General features: G+C 51.5%; 1 protein-coding gene across 1 annotated transcript; it reads right to left on the bottom strand.

The window, feature by feature from the left end:
- Positions 1-1,763: 1,763 nt before the first annotated feature.
- On the bottom strand, positions 1,764-16,802 carry Ccm2l (CCM2 like scaffold protein). Its single transcript, XM_042694391.1, has 10 exons — positions 16,734-16,802; positions 12,672-12,839; positions 10,815-10,898; positions 10,530-10,713; positions 9,352-9,851; positions 6,037-6,172; positions 4,309-4,372; positions 3,697-3,826; positions 3,124-3,262; positions 1,764-2,400 (listed from the first exon to the last, which is right to left on the bottom strand). The coding sequence occupies exons 1-10, from the start codon at positions 16,761-16,763 to the stop codon at positions 2,075-2,077; spliced, it is 1,761 nt and encodes a 586-aa protein (XP_042550325.1). The 5' UTR covers positions 16,764-16,802; the 3' UTR covers positions 1,764-2,074.
- Positions 16,803-17,095: the final 293 nt, after the last annotated feature.

The raw sequence follows: 17,095 nt of genomic DNA, 5'->3' as shown, positions 1-17,095 counted from the left end.
CAAAGTTGCAAGATGGGCGCTGCCTTCATCTAGGGGACGGCTCAGTTGGAGACATTTTGACTAACATCAGCACTTCTCCTTGGGTCCCCAGGGGCTCTAGCTGGTGGGGGAAGTTCCTTATCTGCAGGACTCCTATATGTCCATGGGAACCAGCTGTCCTGCCCCTAGGGAGTTTCCCATCTTGTGATGCCAGGAACTGAAACACCATAGGAAATGATCCTGGCATAGCAGGAAGTGTGGCCCTCTGCTCAGGGCCTGGGCCATCCCAGGCAGCACCCTGTGGACTTCTGAAACCAAGGGGTTAAAAGGCTTTGGTAATACAGTGGTTCTGGGGGTGGGTGGGGATTTTCTTGGGTGCATGGGAAATTGCCTCACCCTCAGAGCTGTGGTGTAAGAACTGGCCCAGTGTTTCTCACAGCCTTGTCACCGTGCCTGGGCAAGTCTGAGTTTCCAACATTTCCTCCTATGGTCATCTCCCCCAGGAACTTACTAAGGTTCCCACTACCTCAGGGCCCCAAGGCCTCTGCCTGGGGGTCTCTACTCTCTGCAGGCTGGAGAATGAGCATTGCAATTCGCCTTGGCGTGGTCATTTCCCTCCAGTAGCTCCAGCTCCCTCACTCAGAAATGATGGATGAAGGAAGGTATTTGATATGAAAACTCCAGGAACCATAGAGTTAGACACTCTAGGAACCAGAGACTTTTGTTGTCTAGAGTGTGGTTCCTCAACCATTTACAGTCACCTGGGTCCCATTGGAGATTGTAAATTTCTGGGCCCCTCCCTTGCTCTTTTGAGTCAGAAACTCTAAGGGTGAGGCTCACCAAGCCTCCCTGGAGACTCAGCTTTGTGCCATAGATAAACCTAGCAGATGGGCACATTGGGAAAACAGACGGAAGCTCAACATACCACCAGAGATTGCTGTCCAGGCTTTGTAAGCTACTCTTGGGAATCAACATGGAAAACACAGGAAACCCAGCAGGAAATGAGCAAAAAGTGTGCATCAACAGTACATAGAAATGCCTGAGGAGCAACTAAGCTCAGGGTGAACAAAGAAATGTCGATCAAACAGCAATGAGATCCAACCTTAAACTTTTTAACTGAGGGGTGACAATGATGAGATGAAGATGTGGAGATCACTGCTGGTGGGACCATTCTGGAAGAATTGACATTTAAAACCCATGAGCTGGCCATGGTGGTACATACATATAATCCCAGCACTCAGGAGGCTAAAGCCAGAAGCTTTCATTATTTCTCATGACTGCCTTGTGAAGAAAGTGTTTTTTTTTGTTGTTGTTGTTTTTGTTTGGCTTTTCCAGTTTGAACTGGGGCCTGGGCACTGTCCCTGAGCTCCTTTCACTCAAGGCAAATGCTCTAACACTTGAACCACAACTCTACTCCCTGATTTTTTTTTTTTTTTGGTGCCAGTCTGGGGCTTGAGCTCAGGCTCTAAGCTTTTGCTCAAAGTTAGCACTCTGCCACTTGAGCCATAACTCCATTTTTCACTTTTTGGTCGTTTATTGGAGATAAGAGTCTCATGGACTTTCCTGTCTGGGCTGGCTTTGAACCTTGATCCTCAGATCTTAGCCTCCTGAGTAGCTAGGATTACAGGCATGAGCCACTGGTGTCCAGCCTGAAACTTTCAGAGTCTGAAACTTTCAGAGATGAGGAAATGAGGTGTAATATTTAAGGAGAATAAGGGGATTCCCTCAAATCCTCTCTCTCCTCTGTCTCTCCCTCACCCTCTCCTTTTCCCTTCCCCTCTCTCTCTTTTTTTAAAAAACCCTAGCTTTCTAATCTGTAAAGTAGGATGAGCAGAGGCGTTTGGAAATATTATTTTTCTTATATTACATTTTGCTTTGTGTGCTTGGGGAATTTACCGGGAGTTCTTTTCTGTCTACCAGCAGGTGGAGACCATCTTGACCTTGCAGACTTCAGAAAGCTGAGTGGCCTCGAGGAGGACTAGAGTCCTGGGCTGAGTGGGACCCAAGCAGAATGGGGTTCCCCGTGCTGACAGCGCCGGCCTCGCGCGCCCCCTGCAGGACACTCTCAGTACTGCAGGGAGGCACAGCCAGCGGCTTAGAGGTAGTTGTCCTCGCCGGTGTCGCCCCCACCCGGGGACTCGTGGACGTCGTGGCAGGCATCGTCCTGGTCGTCGTCGTCGTCGTCGGGGGCCAGTGCCTCGATGTCATGCGTGATGTCTGCCAGCAGCCGGTGGAAGGTCTGCTCCTCGGGCCGCTGGGCCGCGCTGTCGTAGCTGCGCACGGCCGACGCCGAGGTGGAGCTCATGCTGCGCTTGATGCGGCCGAAGCTGTCGGTCAGGATGCCGCCCTCGCGGATGCCCGCGCCCTCCAGGAAGCCCTCGAAGTAGCCGATGTCCTGGTCCGGGATGAAGGGCCGCATCCCTGCAGCCACAGAGCAAGGGTGAGTCCGGGGGTTCGACCCTTTCCCCACAGAGAGGAACTGTCCTCTGCGGAGAGATGCGTTCAAATCCCAGCTCTGCCACAAAGCTGGGTGGCTTTGCCCGAGTTCTTCACCCTCTCATTCATTGGCTGCCTATTCGGAGCCTCATTCCTCTGGGTACAGATAGATCAACGGCCCCCGGGGTTCGGGTGTAGAGGAAATAACAAGGCAATCCTCACCAGGGACACTATGTCCACTTTCTTGCCATCCCTTACTCTCATTTTGGTGCTTTGCTAATCTGAGCTTCAGTCTCCTGACCTGCACAGTGGGGACAAATAGAAGGAGGGGCAGGTAGAAATTCAGAAGAGGCAAGACTTGGCACACTGCTACCACCAAATACATTTGCTTATTCAGTATTATTCACTTGATACTCATAGCCCTTTTCCTGGGCTGTGAGGCCCTGGACAAGTCTCCTAGCCCTGCTGAACCTCCGAAGCGAAGGGTTGTAAGAACCTCTCACTGTCCCCTAGCTTTGATCTGAAGGTGGAGAGGCTCTATTGGGGCTCTGTTTCCTTGACAGCTCTTGGCAAGGCCTTCCTCTTCTCCCTTTCCCTCTCTGTCTCCATGATCTCAAGATCTTGGCCTTGTGGGGCTGAAGGAGAAGGAGAAACAAAGGCACCAAAGTGGGTCTCGGTCTTCTGGGTGGGGGGAGGGTTGGGGCTCACCAAGGAGGAGAAACTTGCGCCGGTCTCCATAGAGCTTCAGCAGGCCCGCACAGTAATCCTGGATGGGCAGCCCCAGCCGGTATTCCCGCAGGAGCAGAGCAAACTGCTGGATTTCAGGGGGCCCCAGCTTACTCCGCAACTGTGTGTGGGGGGGTATTGGGGGGCACCCTTTGAGAGCAGTCCCAGGGAACTGTTCCCAACTCCTGCAAAAGTGCCAGAGCTCTCTCTAGGGATGTGTCTGGCTCAGCCTGCCCCTGAAACCCTTCCCTGGCATCAGAGCCCTTTGGCTGCATCTAAGAATGGAATGTAGATTCAAGCCCCACTCCCCGGCCCTTCAGTGACCAGCTCTCCTGTGTTGGGTCTGAGGATGGTGCCTCCCTTGTGGGGTTGCTGAAAGGTACTTAGTGCTTTGTATAGAGCGAGCTGACATCAGTCAAGGACCTTCATAAGCTGGCCTGTCCTCACTTCCCTCCTGCCTGACCTCTGGGGTCTTAGGTGTGACTGCTGAAATGCAATCAGCTCCTCTGGCCTCTAGGTCTTTGCTCATGCTGTTCCCACTCCCCGTCCACTCACCGTGATCATGTAATCCTGTAACTGCTCAAAGCCGGGGCCACTTCGATCGCTGCCGCTGCAGTGGGAGCCATGGAAAGAAGGCGTGGACGTACCGCTGCAACACGCCTCAAACGTGTCCTGGGAGCCATTGCTGCTGGGACAGCGGGAAAGGGGTCTTCATTGGCTAACCTCTGCTCCTCTTCCTGGGCCAGGCTGAAGGCGTGTGGCATGGCTAACCATGCTCTGGGCTTCAGGCTTCAACCTAGTCTCATCTTGGCCCTGGCAACCTCTCAAGCCTCGTTTCTCACCATGCTCCTTCATGTTCTTGCTCCAGTCACCCTGCCTATTTTAGCAGTGGCAGTGACTTTGGACTCAGCAGGCCTCCTGAGCCTGGCTGAGAGGAAGAAAGCCCAGGCTTGGGTAAACCCAAGTCTGGGTTTTGGGGTCATGGGGTCTCTTGGGGGTCTGGCCCCTGTGAGTTCACCAGGGCCCGGAGCTCAGTTGACCTCTCACCCTCAGTGTCTTGAGCCTCAACACACATCTAGGGAAGTCCCTTCTCCTATCACCTCTATAGGACTGAGCCCGTGAGCAGAGGTGAGAGGGCAAAGTGGAGCCCCCAAGGGTGGTACTCACAAGGAGCTGCAGCAGCTGAAGTCGGCATCGTAGGCATAGGTCCCATCTGTACGGCAGCTCTCACCTGGGACCACAGACATGGAGGGACCTTGAGAATGGCCAGCAGGGTTGCTGCTCCCTGGGACCCACCTCAGACCTTCCCCAGGGTTGAGTCCTGCCAAACTTGGGGGCAGCTCAGCTCTCTGACCATGGTTCTTTCTCTTCTCCAGTGCCCAGACAACACTACCTTCCTGCCTGACATACAGGGGCATCAGGAACAGTAGACGAGGGGGCAAGTGTGTTGGGTGGGGTATGACATGCAGGAGGTGGTAGAGTTAACTCTTCTGAGGAGTGTTACACTATTTGCCTAGAACTTGCCCATCCCAGCCTGCTGTGTACCAGCCATGCCCTCTTAACTCAGCTGGCCACCTCAACTTCTCAGTGAGCCTCCCTCATCACTCATCCCCACAGCTGTCAGTGCTTAGCCATTAACTATGTCTGCTACAACCATGTCATGTGCCAACAGGTAGGGCCATGTGGGCTTTAGGTCACAGTATATCCTGGTGATTAGTGCTGGATCTAGCTAGTAGGTGCTCCATTAAGATGGCTGAATTATTTTACACGCTGGGGTCGTGTCACTTCTTTGCCAGTCACCCTTGTGAGAGCTGATTAATAATCTCAGCAGCGTCCACAGATGGGACAGCATTCAGAATGCTGAAGCTATGCCAGCAGGGGGCACTAAGTGCCTTCAGGGTGACATGGGGGTGAAGTTCTTACACCTAGGAGCTTTGGGAACAGACTTGGGTCTTTGTTTTTGTCAGTCAGAGGACTTGAATTCAGGGTCTGGGCACTGTCCCTGAGTTTTTTTCCCCTCAAGGCTAATGCTCTACCACCTTGCACAGCACCATATAAAGTTTTCTGATGGTTAATCGGAGATAAGAATCTTATGGACTTACTTGCCTGGGCTGGCTTTGAACTGTGATCTTCAGATCTCAGCCTCCTGAATAGCTGGGATTATAGGCATGAGCCACCAGTGCTCAGCCCTGGGTTTTCATCCTGACTCTCACACTTACCAGCTGTGTGACTTTGGGAAATGTAATGGCTTTTCTGAGCCTTAATGTCCTCATCTGTGATACTGGAACTATAAGGCTGCAGAGATAAGGACTCACTATGCAGCTCAAGGCTGGCCTTGAACTCAGGATGCTCCTGCCTCAGCTTCTTGAATGCTGGTATTATAGGTGTGCACTACCAGTTCATTCACTCATTTAAACATACCTTGCAAGCATGTGTAGATACCTGTTCCTATGCTAGGCTAACAGGACAAACAAGTTGCTATGAGGATTGTGCTTAATAAATGTCCATTAGTTTCACTCTGTTTCTAGCCCTTGATTGTATCCCTGGCTCACTCTGGAAGTATGGGCTTTGACCTGGGGGCTGGGGGGTGGCTGGTATAGCCTGAGAGCTAAGAAAGCACATTCTGTGTGTGAGGTTTCTGCAAAACAGGGCCATCCAAAACCAAGGGGATGAGCTGGAGCATGACGGGCTCATTCTGAATTTGGCAACCCAATCCTCTTTGAAGAGACTGATTTGAGTCACCACGATCAACATGTCACCTTATCTACACACTAAGATGTGACCCAGTAATTTTCATAGACCATAGGACCCCTAAAAGCCTTCCTCAGCCATTGAGTCCTGGGGTACTCACCCTCTCCCCACCTTTAGGGTGTTTTACAGGAGTTTGGTACTCACTGCGGCTGCTGAGCCATGGCCGTTCTGGTGTGGATGTGTAGTGGTAGCCAGCCCGGTCTACACACTCGATACTCTGGTCCCCATAGGTGATCTGGAAGACCTGACAGATGAGGGCACAGGACTCCTCAGCAGCATCCTGGTCCAGGGGAAAGGTGGGGAGTTCAGGCCACACCCACCACCGCCCCTGCTTGTTTCCTCAGCACAAACCAGTGCCCCTCCCCCCACTCACACACCTATGGACCCCCTTAATACAACATCAAAGACAGATAGTTCTCTCAAAACCATATGGCTTCTGCCTGGGTTCTGTGACCCCTTTATGGAGCCCAGCAACAATGGCTTCCTTCCTCTGCCAGGAAAAATGTACACAAACTTCTGACAATTCATGGACTGTCCTGGAACTTATCTGAAATGAACTCTAACTTAATCTCATGTGCAGGTAGAGAAGCTGATGTCCAGCAAGAGGAAGTGACTATTGGGAATTAGAACTCAGGTCTCCTAATAAGCAGTAGTATGGGGGACAATTAAAAGTATCAAAATTCTTGCCGGACACTGATGGCTCACACTTGTAATCCTAGTTACTTAGGAAGCTGAGATCTAAAGATCATGGTCTGAAGCCAGCCTGGGTAGGAAAGGCCATAAGACTTTTATTTCCAATTAACCACCGAAAAACTGGTAGTGGACCTGTGGCTCAAAGTGGTGGAGTGCTATTCTTGAGCAAAAAAGTTCAGGGACAAGGTCTGGAGCCTGAGTTCAAGCCCCATGACCAAGAACAAACAAAAAAAAAGAGTATCAAAATGTTAGGCTCAGTGCAGCTGCTGCTACTGGATGCCATACATAGATACAGTTTCCTAGAACCCAGTGCAAAACTGGAAGCATGATGAACATATAAATTTCAATCTCTGATGCAAGGAAGGAGTTTAGGTTTTTAGGTGAAAAGTTTTTAAGATTGCACATCCGAAGAATTTATCTCTTCATGTCTTTAAGCAAGAGACACAGAAAGGTAATAACAACGAAGAGAACATTTTCACAATGCTATTTTTTCTTTGTCAGTCGTGGGGCTTGAACTCTGGGCTTGGGCACTGTCCCTGCACTCTTCAGCTCAAGGCGAGTGCTCTATTGCTTGAGCCACAGTGCCACTTCTAGTTTTCTAGTGGTTTATTGAAGAGTCTCCTGGACTTTTCTGCCCGGGCTGGCTTTGAACCGTGATCCTCAGATCTCAGCCTCCTGAGTAGCTAGGATTATAGGCATGAGCCACCAGTGTCCAGCACAATGCTATTTTCTATTTTGTGTCTCAAAAAAAGCTCAAGGTACAAGTGAAGCTGTAGTATAGGATAGGCAGCATGGGAAAGAACCTATCCCTAAAGCAGGGTTGATTTCTTACAGTCACTTTACAAAATGGACAGGGCAGAGAGGATCCTCATTTTGTAGTTAAAGACACTGAGGCTTAAGAGGCTTGCACAGAAAACTCTTGAAAGGACTGGAAACATTGATGGTTCGTGTGGTGCGCATGTGCGTGTGTATGTGTGTGTGTGTGTTTGTCTGTCTGTGTGTGCATGTGATGGTCCTGGGGCCTGGGCTCAGTGTCTGGGTGCTGACTGTCTGAGCTTTTTTTTTTTTTGGTTGTGGGGCTTGAACTCTGGGCCTTGAACTCTGAGCTATCCCTCAGCTCTTCAGCTCAAGGCAAGTGCTGTACCACTCAGCCACAGTGCCACTTCCGGTTTTCTGGTGGTTTATTGGAGATAAGAGTCTCACGGACTTTCCTGCCCAGGCTAGCTTTGAACCATGATCCTCAGATCTCAGCCTCCTAATTAGCTAGGATTTCAGGTGTAAGCCACTGGTGCTCGGCTTTCCTGGAGCCTTTGTGCTCAAGGCTGGCACTCTTCCACTTAAGCCACACCTATGTTTCCTTCAGCTGTTTTAGTGATTAATGGGCTTTCCTAACCATGCTGGCTTTGAACCATGATCCTCATATCTTAGCCTCCTGAGTAGGTAGGATTACAGGCATGAATCGCAGTGGTCAGGCCCTTAGCCCTAAGAGCCCCTATGGTTCAGTGGGACAGACAGGGCACACTGGTGCCTCTGTCTGGTATCTGGCCCTTCCTTTCCATCACTTAGGGCTGAGCCAATTGGAGCCGATGACCACATAGTCCTGATGAGAAGATGGGACCTGGGCCTGGGTGGGGACAGTGAAAGACTTTGGCAATGTTTGAAAAATAATGAGAGTAGATACAGTGTGAGAGAGGGAAGCGTTACTGGAAGGGAGAGGAATAGAACCAAGGACCTGAAAGGTTTCAGCCCAAGCAACAAACAATGAAGGTGCAGTTTTGCAAGGCAAGGTGACTAAGGAATCTCAGGTTTGGGGAGAAGGTTGGGAGCTCAGCTTGGGGTACATGGCAGCCTCAGATGGTCATTATTCCTTGGACTGGAAAGGCTGAGTGGAGATTTGGTTAGAGGCGAAATTCAGGGATTTAAATGACATAAAAGACTACAAATCCAGGGCTGGAAGGTGGCTCAGTGGTAGAGCGCTTGCCTTGCATGCCTGAGGCCCTGGGTTCGATTCCTCAGCACCACATAAGCAAAAAGAAAAAAGCCGGAAGTGGCGCTGTGTCTCAAGTGGTAGAGCGTTAGCCTTGAGCTGAAGAGCTGAGGGACAGTGCGCAGGCCCAGAGTTCAGGCTCCACGACTGTACCCCCCCCCCAAAAAAAAGACTACAAATCCAAAAAATGAATATGGATGCAGGAAAGAGAATCCTGGACCATACGGGGGCACTCCAATTTTGAGGCTGGAGAAAACAGGAAGAAGCCCCTTCCAAAAAGGAACCAGGGAGGCACAGGAGGAAAACCAGAAGATACCAGGTGAGAATGCTTCTCAAGGTGGGGGAAGGGGAAACCAGATGCCTCAGTGGCTCACCGCAAGTAACCCTAGCTGAGAGGAGGCTGAGAGCCGAGGATCATGGTGGGAAAGTTCAGGACTCTCATCTCTTGTTTAACTACCCGAACGCCAGAAATGGAGCTGAGACTCAAGTGGTGGAGCACTAGCTTTGAGCCCAAACACTCAGGGGCAGTGACCAGGCCTGGGGTGCGCGCATGCCCTACCGCTGTCTAGTGTCTGGCTGGTGATCATGTCCTAGTGACACTGTGGTGGTGCATACTCACATGGCTGGAGAGTTACAATCAAGTAAGTGGGGCTTATTAGGGGACGCAAGGGGCGGTGCTCCGTGGGCGTCCAGGGCACACACCTGGGGTCCCAGATGCGGCAGGACCCTTGCAAAGGGGCGGGCAGAAGCTGTGTCCCCAAGGTGCCCCCCGGGCTCACCCTGTTGGCCACAGCCAGGATGACCAAGTTACAGTAGGCATCGGGGCTGGGGTCCTGCGGGTCCAGCGGGTTGGAACCCGGGTGGCGCCGCTCCCAGCTGCCGCCGCTGCCGCCGCCCCCCGCCTGCCGCCGCTCCCAGCTGCCTCCCGGCTTGGCAGCGCCTCCGCCACCTCCTGCTCCGCCGCCGCCGCCGCCGCCCGCGTGTCGCCGCTCCCAGCTGCCGCTGAACGTCTGCCGCCGCTCCCAGCTGCCCGACGCGCGCGGCGCCCCGGCGCGCTGGCGCTCCAGGCTGCCTCCGCCGCCGCCCGCCGCCCGGGCCTCGCCGCCCGCGCCCGAGCCCGCGCCCCACGCCGCGCGCCAGTCCAGGCTGCAGATGGTGTGGCGCCGCTCCGCGGTGCCCACCCGCCGCTTCTCGGGCGCCGCGCCCGGCGGGCCCGCCTCCCGCCCCGCGCCTCCGGGGCTGGCGTCCACGCCGGCCGGCACCGGGTCCACGCCTAGACCTACGGGAGAGATCGCGGCAGAGTCGCCCCGGGGCCCACCTGGCCGCTCGGGGCGGGGTCCCCACCGCGTCCCCCTCCCGACCTCAGGCTCCACCCCCCTGCTTTGGTTCCACCCCCGGCCTCGGGTGCTGGCTAGGCGGTGCCTTCCCACTCCAGCCCTAGCTTCTGACTCGAGGATGGTGTGGCTAGGTTGTCCTCTCCGTCCATACCCTTAATTTGGACTGGGTCCCCCGTTTTAGCACTCCAACCTTGGGACTCGACTTCCTACCCTCCACCTCGCCCGAGGCCTCAGGCCCCGCCCCTAGAGTGTTGATTGGTTAGTGCCAGCATCCCTCATTGGTGAGCCCCGCCTCTCCAAGTGGCCACGCCTACCATACCAAGCCCCGGGTAGGCTTCTCCCCTAGCCGGAAGGTTACGGTCCCACCTGTATTCCCACTGTAGCCCTTCTCCCAGGCTGCCCACCCTTTATCTTCACCCTCGGTCTCAAGCTTGCATATAGCTTCTTCCGCCTGCTTGGAGCCCCCCCTCCCCCCAGATGTGGTCAGCCCTTCAGCACCCACCACCCGCCCTGGTGGCATTCGGGCCGCCGGCCACGCCCACTGCCACCCCTCGGACAGGCCACGCCCATCCCCACCCCTGGGGGCGGGCCCTTTCGCTCTCCCCGCCCGCCCGCGGTACCGGTCTTCAGGACTAGCAGGTGCAGTGCGTCGTCCTGCAGGTAGGAGGCAGCCGCGATCTCGTGCGTGGGGATGCGCAGGATCAGCTCCTCATTGTCTCTCCAGGTGAGCAGCAGGCAGCGAGCAGACAGGCTTAGGATGCTGTCCTGCTCCGGTGTGGTCTTCAGGGGCAGCTCCTTTAGCTGCTGAGGATGGAGTGTCGGGAGATGTTGCAAATCCTGAGCCTAAGAAGCTGCAGGACCATAGGGAAAAGGAGACCCCTCCCGCCTCGTTCTCAGGGCCTCACCCTGGCGGTGTCCAGCAGCTGCAGGAGCTCATCCCGGCTGGAGGGGTTCAGGGAGGAAGTCACCCAAGTCAGGTGGCCCAGGAACTGGATGAGAAACGCGGTATAAGCGGCACAGAGCCATCATCCTGAAGCCAGGAAAAACTTTGGCCTCCTCACTGAGGCAGTGAGGGTGGGCAGTGAAGACAGGAATCTCCAAATTATTAATTACAAAAACCCCAAATAGCTAATCCTCACTACTCAGGAGGCTGAGGTCTGAGCATCCTAAATTTGAAGACAGCCCAGGCAGGACAGTCTGTGGGAAATCCTTATCTCTAGCCATCAAAAAGCCAAAAGTGGTGCTGTGATTCATATGCTAGAGCACCAATCTTGAGAAGAAAAACTAAGGGATAGCACCCAGGTCTTGTGTTCAGGCCCTAGTACCAGCACACACACACACAAAGAACTTTTATTGAGCTTATAATAAAAACCAGACACAGTTCTGAGATCCTTGTGTATATTCATTCATTTACCCTTACTTTAAGGATGACAAACCACCTCACAGTATGGCTAAGAACCAGTGCCAGGATTGTGTACCTAAGAAAACTAAGATGGCTGCATTTGGCAAAGCCCAGACTCTCAACAGCTGATAACATATTAATTTAAACTAATTTAGCTATGAAGTTCTACTGGAAAGCAACACACACACACACACACACACACGCACTTGTACTACAAGACTAAGCCCTTTCATGCAAGGCAAGTACTCTACTACTTAGCTACACCCCCAGGCTCTGCTACTATAGCTTGTAAGAAGTGAGCCCCTGGGAATTTTCTCCCTCTGAGTGGCTCTCACCACCATAAGCATTATTGCCAAAGGAACTACAAATTACTTGTCCTCTTAATGATCTCTCAACAGAAGTCAAATGGAAAAGACAATGTATTGAATTAATATATCATTTTGGTAGAAAAATGATGTTTCAAATCGATATATTAATTCTCCATTTATTCTTTATTGTAATGATGTTATCACGTAAATGTTATTCAATACAAGAATTAACTTTTTCATTATTTTTAATGGCATCTTTCTAAGTGAATTTCACCCATCAAACCTTTTCCTCTTCTTTTAATTCTCCATCCAAGTTCAGCCCTCTGTTTTAAAGTAAACTTACTCATTAGCTTCACTCTCTAGGCAGGGTTGCCAGATAAAATACAGGATGCCAGTTAAATTTGAATTTCAGATAAACAACAATTTTGTTTTCAGGCTCTTAGTACTTTTAGTTCTGTGCAATAATTGGGACATTTTAATGCTTTTTTAAAAAGTATTCATTGCATTTGAAATTCCAATGTAAGTAGGTGGCCACTACATCTTGCTGTTTGCTACATCTGCCAACCTACCCCATAGCAATCTTCCTTAAGTATTGAGAAACCCTTCTATTCCTCACTGTTCCTTCAATGTGGACTGAAATAGAAGTAAAGTTCTTGAGTACACAGAGTCTTTTGAGATTGACCCAAAGTCCCAGAGCATGCTAGGTGAATGTTCCACACTGAGCCACATTCCCTACTCTGTCTCAATCCGGACACTGCACCTGCAGCAACACCTCATGGGAAAGTAGAATTTTTCAGTTCACAACACACTCTCCCATCCAGTCTCCCCTAATGTAAGTTTTGAGCCCTGTGTTGGGATGGGAACACGGAGGCTCCATGGATGGAGGTCATCTGCTGAGGGTGCGTGGCTTAAGTGGGGACTGGCTGTCATGAAGCCAGGCCGTTGCCACTGCCTCTGCATGAGGCTGAGCTGGTTGGATTAGCATGGGAGAGGAGATAGAGGCTCTCTCCTGACCCCAGGGTTGTTCCCACCCCCTCCCATCCTGCGCTTACCTTGACCTCTTTCTCCAGGTAGTCACACAGCAGAATCTGGGGGTCGATGAGATAATCTGGAGGATAAAGGGGCATGGAGTGCAGGGGCCGGCGGCTCACACTGTTCCGAAAGGCTGCTCGCCGTGCAGACTTGGGGAATACCAGCTTTCGGATGGGGGACACAAAGCCCTGGGGAAAGATAGGAGGGATAACAGTAATTATACCACTGATTTTATGGACTTACTATGCTCACTGTTTTACTTTCATGACCTAAAATTTTTATTTTTTTTAAATTTATTTTAATTTATTTTTGGTTCGTTGTGGGTCTTGAACTTGAGGCCTGGGTGCCATCCCTAAGCTCTTTTGTTTAAGGTTAGTGCTCTACCACTTTGAGCTACAACTCAATTTCCAGTTTTCTGGTGGTTAATTGGAGATAAAGAGTCTCATGGACTTTCCTGCCTGGGTTGACTTTGAACCACAATCCTCAGATCTCAGCCTCTTGAGTAAGAACTAAACTTTTTAATTGGGAAAGGGCAATACTGAGCTTTGAATTCAGGGCCTTACATTTGGTAGACGCTTGTATTTCCACGTGAGCTGTGCCTCCCGCCTTTATTGCTTTATTTATTTTTTTCAGATAGACTTCTACTTTTAGCCTAGGTCTGGCCTCAGAACAAGCTCTTCCTCCTACTTGTGGGCCCCCCCCCCCATTGCAGGGATCACAGGTATGACTACTGTACCCAGCCTATCTGTAGAAATAGAGCCGTACTAACTTTTTGCCCAGAACCATGGTCTTCCTGAGCTTTACCTCCCAGAGTACCTGGGATTACAAGCTTAACCAGGTGAGCAGTTAATCCCCACCTTGGGTGTCCAGTCTATACCCCAGGCTAAGCGAATCAGAAAATCTGGGCCTTGTATCCAGGCCCAGCGCTTTTGAGGGCTCTTTAGGTGATTTTAGTGGAAGCCCAGCTGCAGACCATGTGCGCATATAGAGAATGTGTGGTGTGATTGCTTCTCATCAATGACAAGTTTAAATAAGATAACCTTCCTGCCCCAGGAGCTCACTTACAAGTCCACAAGAACATTCGCTCATTCTTTCAGTAAACACTCATTGGTTGCCTGGATGTGTGGACTCTCTCTTGGGTACTGACCCTAGCCTTGCTTCCAAGGCTTGTGATAAATGATCTTCACAAGTGACTCTCAGATCTCACTGTGCCCAGAAGTTCTGACAGAAGGTCTGGGGTGGGAGTCAGGATTCTTCCTTTCTAACCAGCTCCAGCCAGTGCTAAGGCTATGGGCTTAGCAACCAGGATCTAAGGCAGCAGTTCTCAAGGTGTGGTCCACAACCAGCACTGCCTGGGATCTTGCTAGAAATGCAGATTCTGCCAGTGGCTCATGCCTATCATCATCCTGATTATTCGGGAGGCTGACATTTGGAGGATCATAGTTCAAAGCCAGCCTTGGCAGAAAAGTCCAGAGACTATTATCTCCAATTAGCCAGCAAAACACAAGATTGGAGGTATGGTTCAATTAGTAGATAACTAGCCATGAACAAGGATGCTGAGAGCACAAAGCCATGAGTTCAAGCTCCTGTACCTGTCCAAGGACCAAAAAATAAAATGTGCAGATCGCATTCCAGATTTGTTGGATAAAACACTGGAAGAACACTGAGGCCAGTGCAATTTGCTTAAGTTTTAGAACCCATCTCATGGCACCTGCGTATGAAAGCTTTTAGATGAACATCAAAGAGCTGAGAGGTGTTTCAAGAAGAGAGCACTGAATGTACAAATCCCTGGAGGCTAGATGTGGATGAGCCCAGAGAAGGCACATGCCATCTGCTGTGGCTCGATTATGAGATAAACAAGTCCTGCAGGCCTTAAAGGCCAGCTGCAGAGCAAAGACTGTTCTGCATAAGCGAGTCTTTTTTTTTGGGGGGGAGGGTCCGGTCGTGGGGCCTGAACTCCGGGCCTGGGCGCTGTTCCCTCAGCTCTTCAGCTCAAGGCTAGTGCTCTACCACTTGAGCCACAGCGCCACTTCCGGCTTTTTTCTTTTTGCTTATGTGGTGCTGAGGAATCGAACCCAGGGCCTCAGGCATACAAGGCAAGCGCTCTACCACTGAGCCAACTTCCCAGCCCCATAAGCGAGTCTTGTGGAATGGGATGGGACGTTTGTCTGCCACTCTGAATGGTCCAACCTTGCCCACCTCTCCAGCTTCATCTATCCACCCTGACCCCTCACTCCTATCTCCTAGTCAGCTGACCATCTTTCAGTTCCTTCTATGCTTCATTCCTTTCCAACACAGGGCTTTGCACAAGCTTCTCCTCTGCATCACTCTTCCCTGCCTACTTTCCTTCCTCCTACCAGGTCTCAGCTCCAACTCACTCATCCAGGGCTGAGTACCGTCACTGTCTATCTCCCACACTGAATATGGGGCTTTTTATTATTGGCTTTAAAAATTATTAGTTGAGACCGGCACATGTGGCTCAAACTTACAATTCTAGCTACTCAGGAGGCTGAGAGCTGAGGATCCAGGTTTGAAGCCAGTCCAGGCAGGAAAATCCATGAGATTCTTATCTCCAATTAATTATCCCCCAAAAAGCAGGAAGTGGAGTTGTGGCTGAAGTGGTAGAACACTAGTGTTGAGCAAAAAAGGTCAAGAAGCCAGCTGCTGGTAGCTCACGTCTATAAATCCTAACTACTCAGGAAGCTGAGATCTGAAGATCATGGTTCAAAGCCAGCTTAGGCAGGAAAGTCTCATGACACTCCTAGCTCCAATGAACCACCTGAACACTAGAAGTGGAGCTGTGGCTCCACTGGCAAAAGAGCTCAGAGACAGTGTCCGGCCCTGAATTTAAGCCCCATGACCCTCCAAAGGGCAAAGGTCAAAGGTCAAGGAAAGCATCCAGGCCCTCCCTTTCTCTCTCTCTCTCTCTCCCTCACACACACACACAAACACCAATTTAGTAGCTGTTTCCCACATTAGACTGTGCACTCCAGGGAGAAAGCAAGGACTTTTCTTGAGTTTGCTCACCGCAGCACAGCATCACCAGCACCAGGCTTTTCTCAAGGTGCTCAATAAATGTCTGTCAAAAGAATGAGCTAAGGCTGACCGTGGGGTTCCTGCCTAAAATCCTAGTGATCAGGAGGCTGAAGCAGGAGGATGGAGAATTCAAGCCAGCCTAGGCTACATAGTGAGACACTGTCACACCAACAAAATGTACCACAAGAGGCTGTGCCTGTGTGCTGGGTCCCTCCTGAGCCCCTGTGGCTCACGTAGTACCTGTTTAAGAACATGCCTCATGCAGGTTTCTGGAGAGTAAGGTCTCTGTTGGGGGAGTGTGGGAATTTAGAATTTGAGGAGCTCCTGGAGCCCCTTTGACAACCAGAGAAACCCAGAGAAACAAATGGGAACACTTCTCAGAGTCAGAAAGGGTGAGGTTGGGAAGGAAGATTAGGTGGCTGAGTCCTTAAGGGGCTTTTGTAAAAAGCTAAGGAAGGCCTGGCTGCTGGCGGCTCACACCTATAATCCTAGCTACTCAGGAGGCGGAATCTGAGGATTGCGTTTTGAAACCAGCCCAGGCAGGAAAGTCCACGAGACTCTTTATCTCCAATTAACCACAAAAAGCTAGCAGTAGAGCTGTGGCTCAAGGGGTAGAGAGCTTTCCTTGAGCAAAAAGAAGCTCAGGGACAGCTCTCAGGCCCTGAGTTCAAGCCCCAGGACTAGCCAAAAATAAATAACTAAATAAGAAAGGGTAGGTGGGAGACCCAGACCTGGACAAATGACCTTGTAGCACAGGATTGCCCTGCCTGGTCCCTGGATCTGGTGCTAGTGTCTGTAGGGGGAGCACCCCAAATCACCAGGGAAACATTTCCTGGCAAGGTTCCAGTCTGATTGTTCAGCATGACGGCAAAGGCCACTGAGAGGGGAGAAACAACTCAGGGAGTTTCGTGTCAAAATGTCTGACAGCCAAGGAGGGGAAAGAGGGTCCTGGTCCCACGCGGGCTTCTCGCTACCCTGCCAGGCACCCCCCTTCCCCAGCTCTGGGGCCTTCCTCTACCCCACATCCCGCTCCATCTCTCACCTACCTTCTTCCCTTTCTTGACTTCATATTCCATGGTGAAGCGCCCCTCTACTCCTGTCACCCTCCAGGCCACCCCCTCCACCCCTAGTTCCTTTGTTCTTTTTCCTGCCTGGTCGGAAACTCCACCAGCACTGAGTTCCTGCCCCTCCCATCCGATGGCGGGGACATGGGGCGGGTGTGTGTGTGTGTGTGTGTGTGTGTGTGTGTGTGGAATGGAGGACACAGCCTCAAGACCCTCCAGCAAGCAGGCATGCTGTCCAGACAGCGTAACAGTTTGGGTAATGCTGGGGAAGGGTCCCCGCCCCCCATATTTGGAGGCTACTTACATTTGGAAAATCTTAAGTTCTAATTCTATTTCTGCCACTG

This window comes from Dipodomys spectabilis, unplaced genomic scaffold (genome assembly GCF_019054845.1).
Source record: "Dipodomys spectabilis isolate Male_0828 unplaced genomic scaffold, ASM1905484v1 ptg000175l, whole genome shotgun sequence".
NCBI classification, from domain to species: Eukaryota; Metazoa; Chordata; class Mammalia; order Rodentia; family Heteromyidae; genus Dipodomys; species Dipodomys spectabilis.
This window is presented reverse-complemented; position numbering and strand designations above follow the sequence as displayed.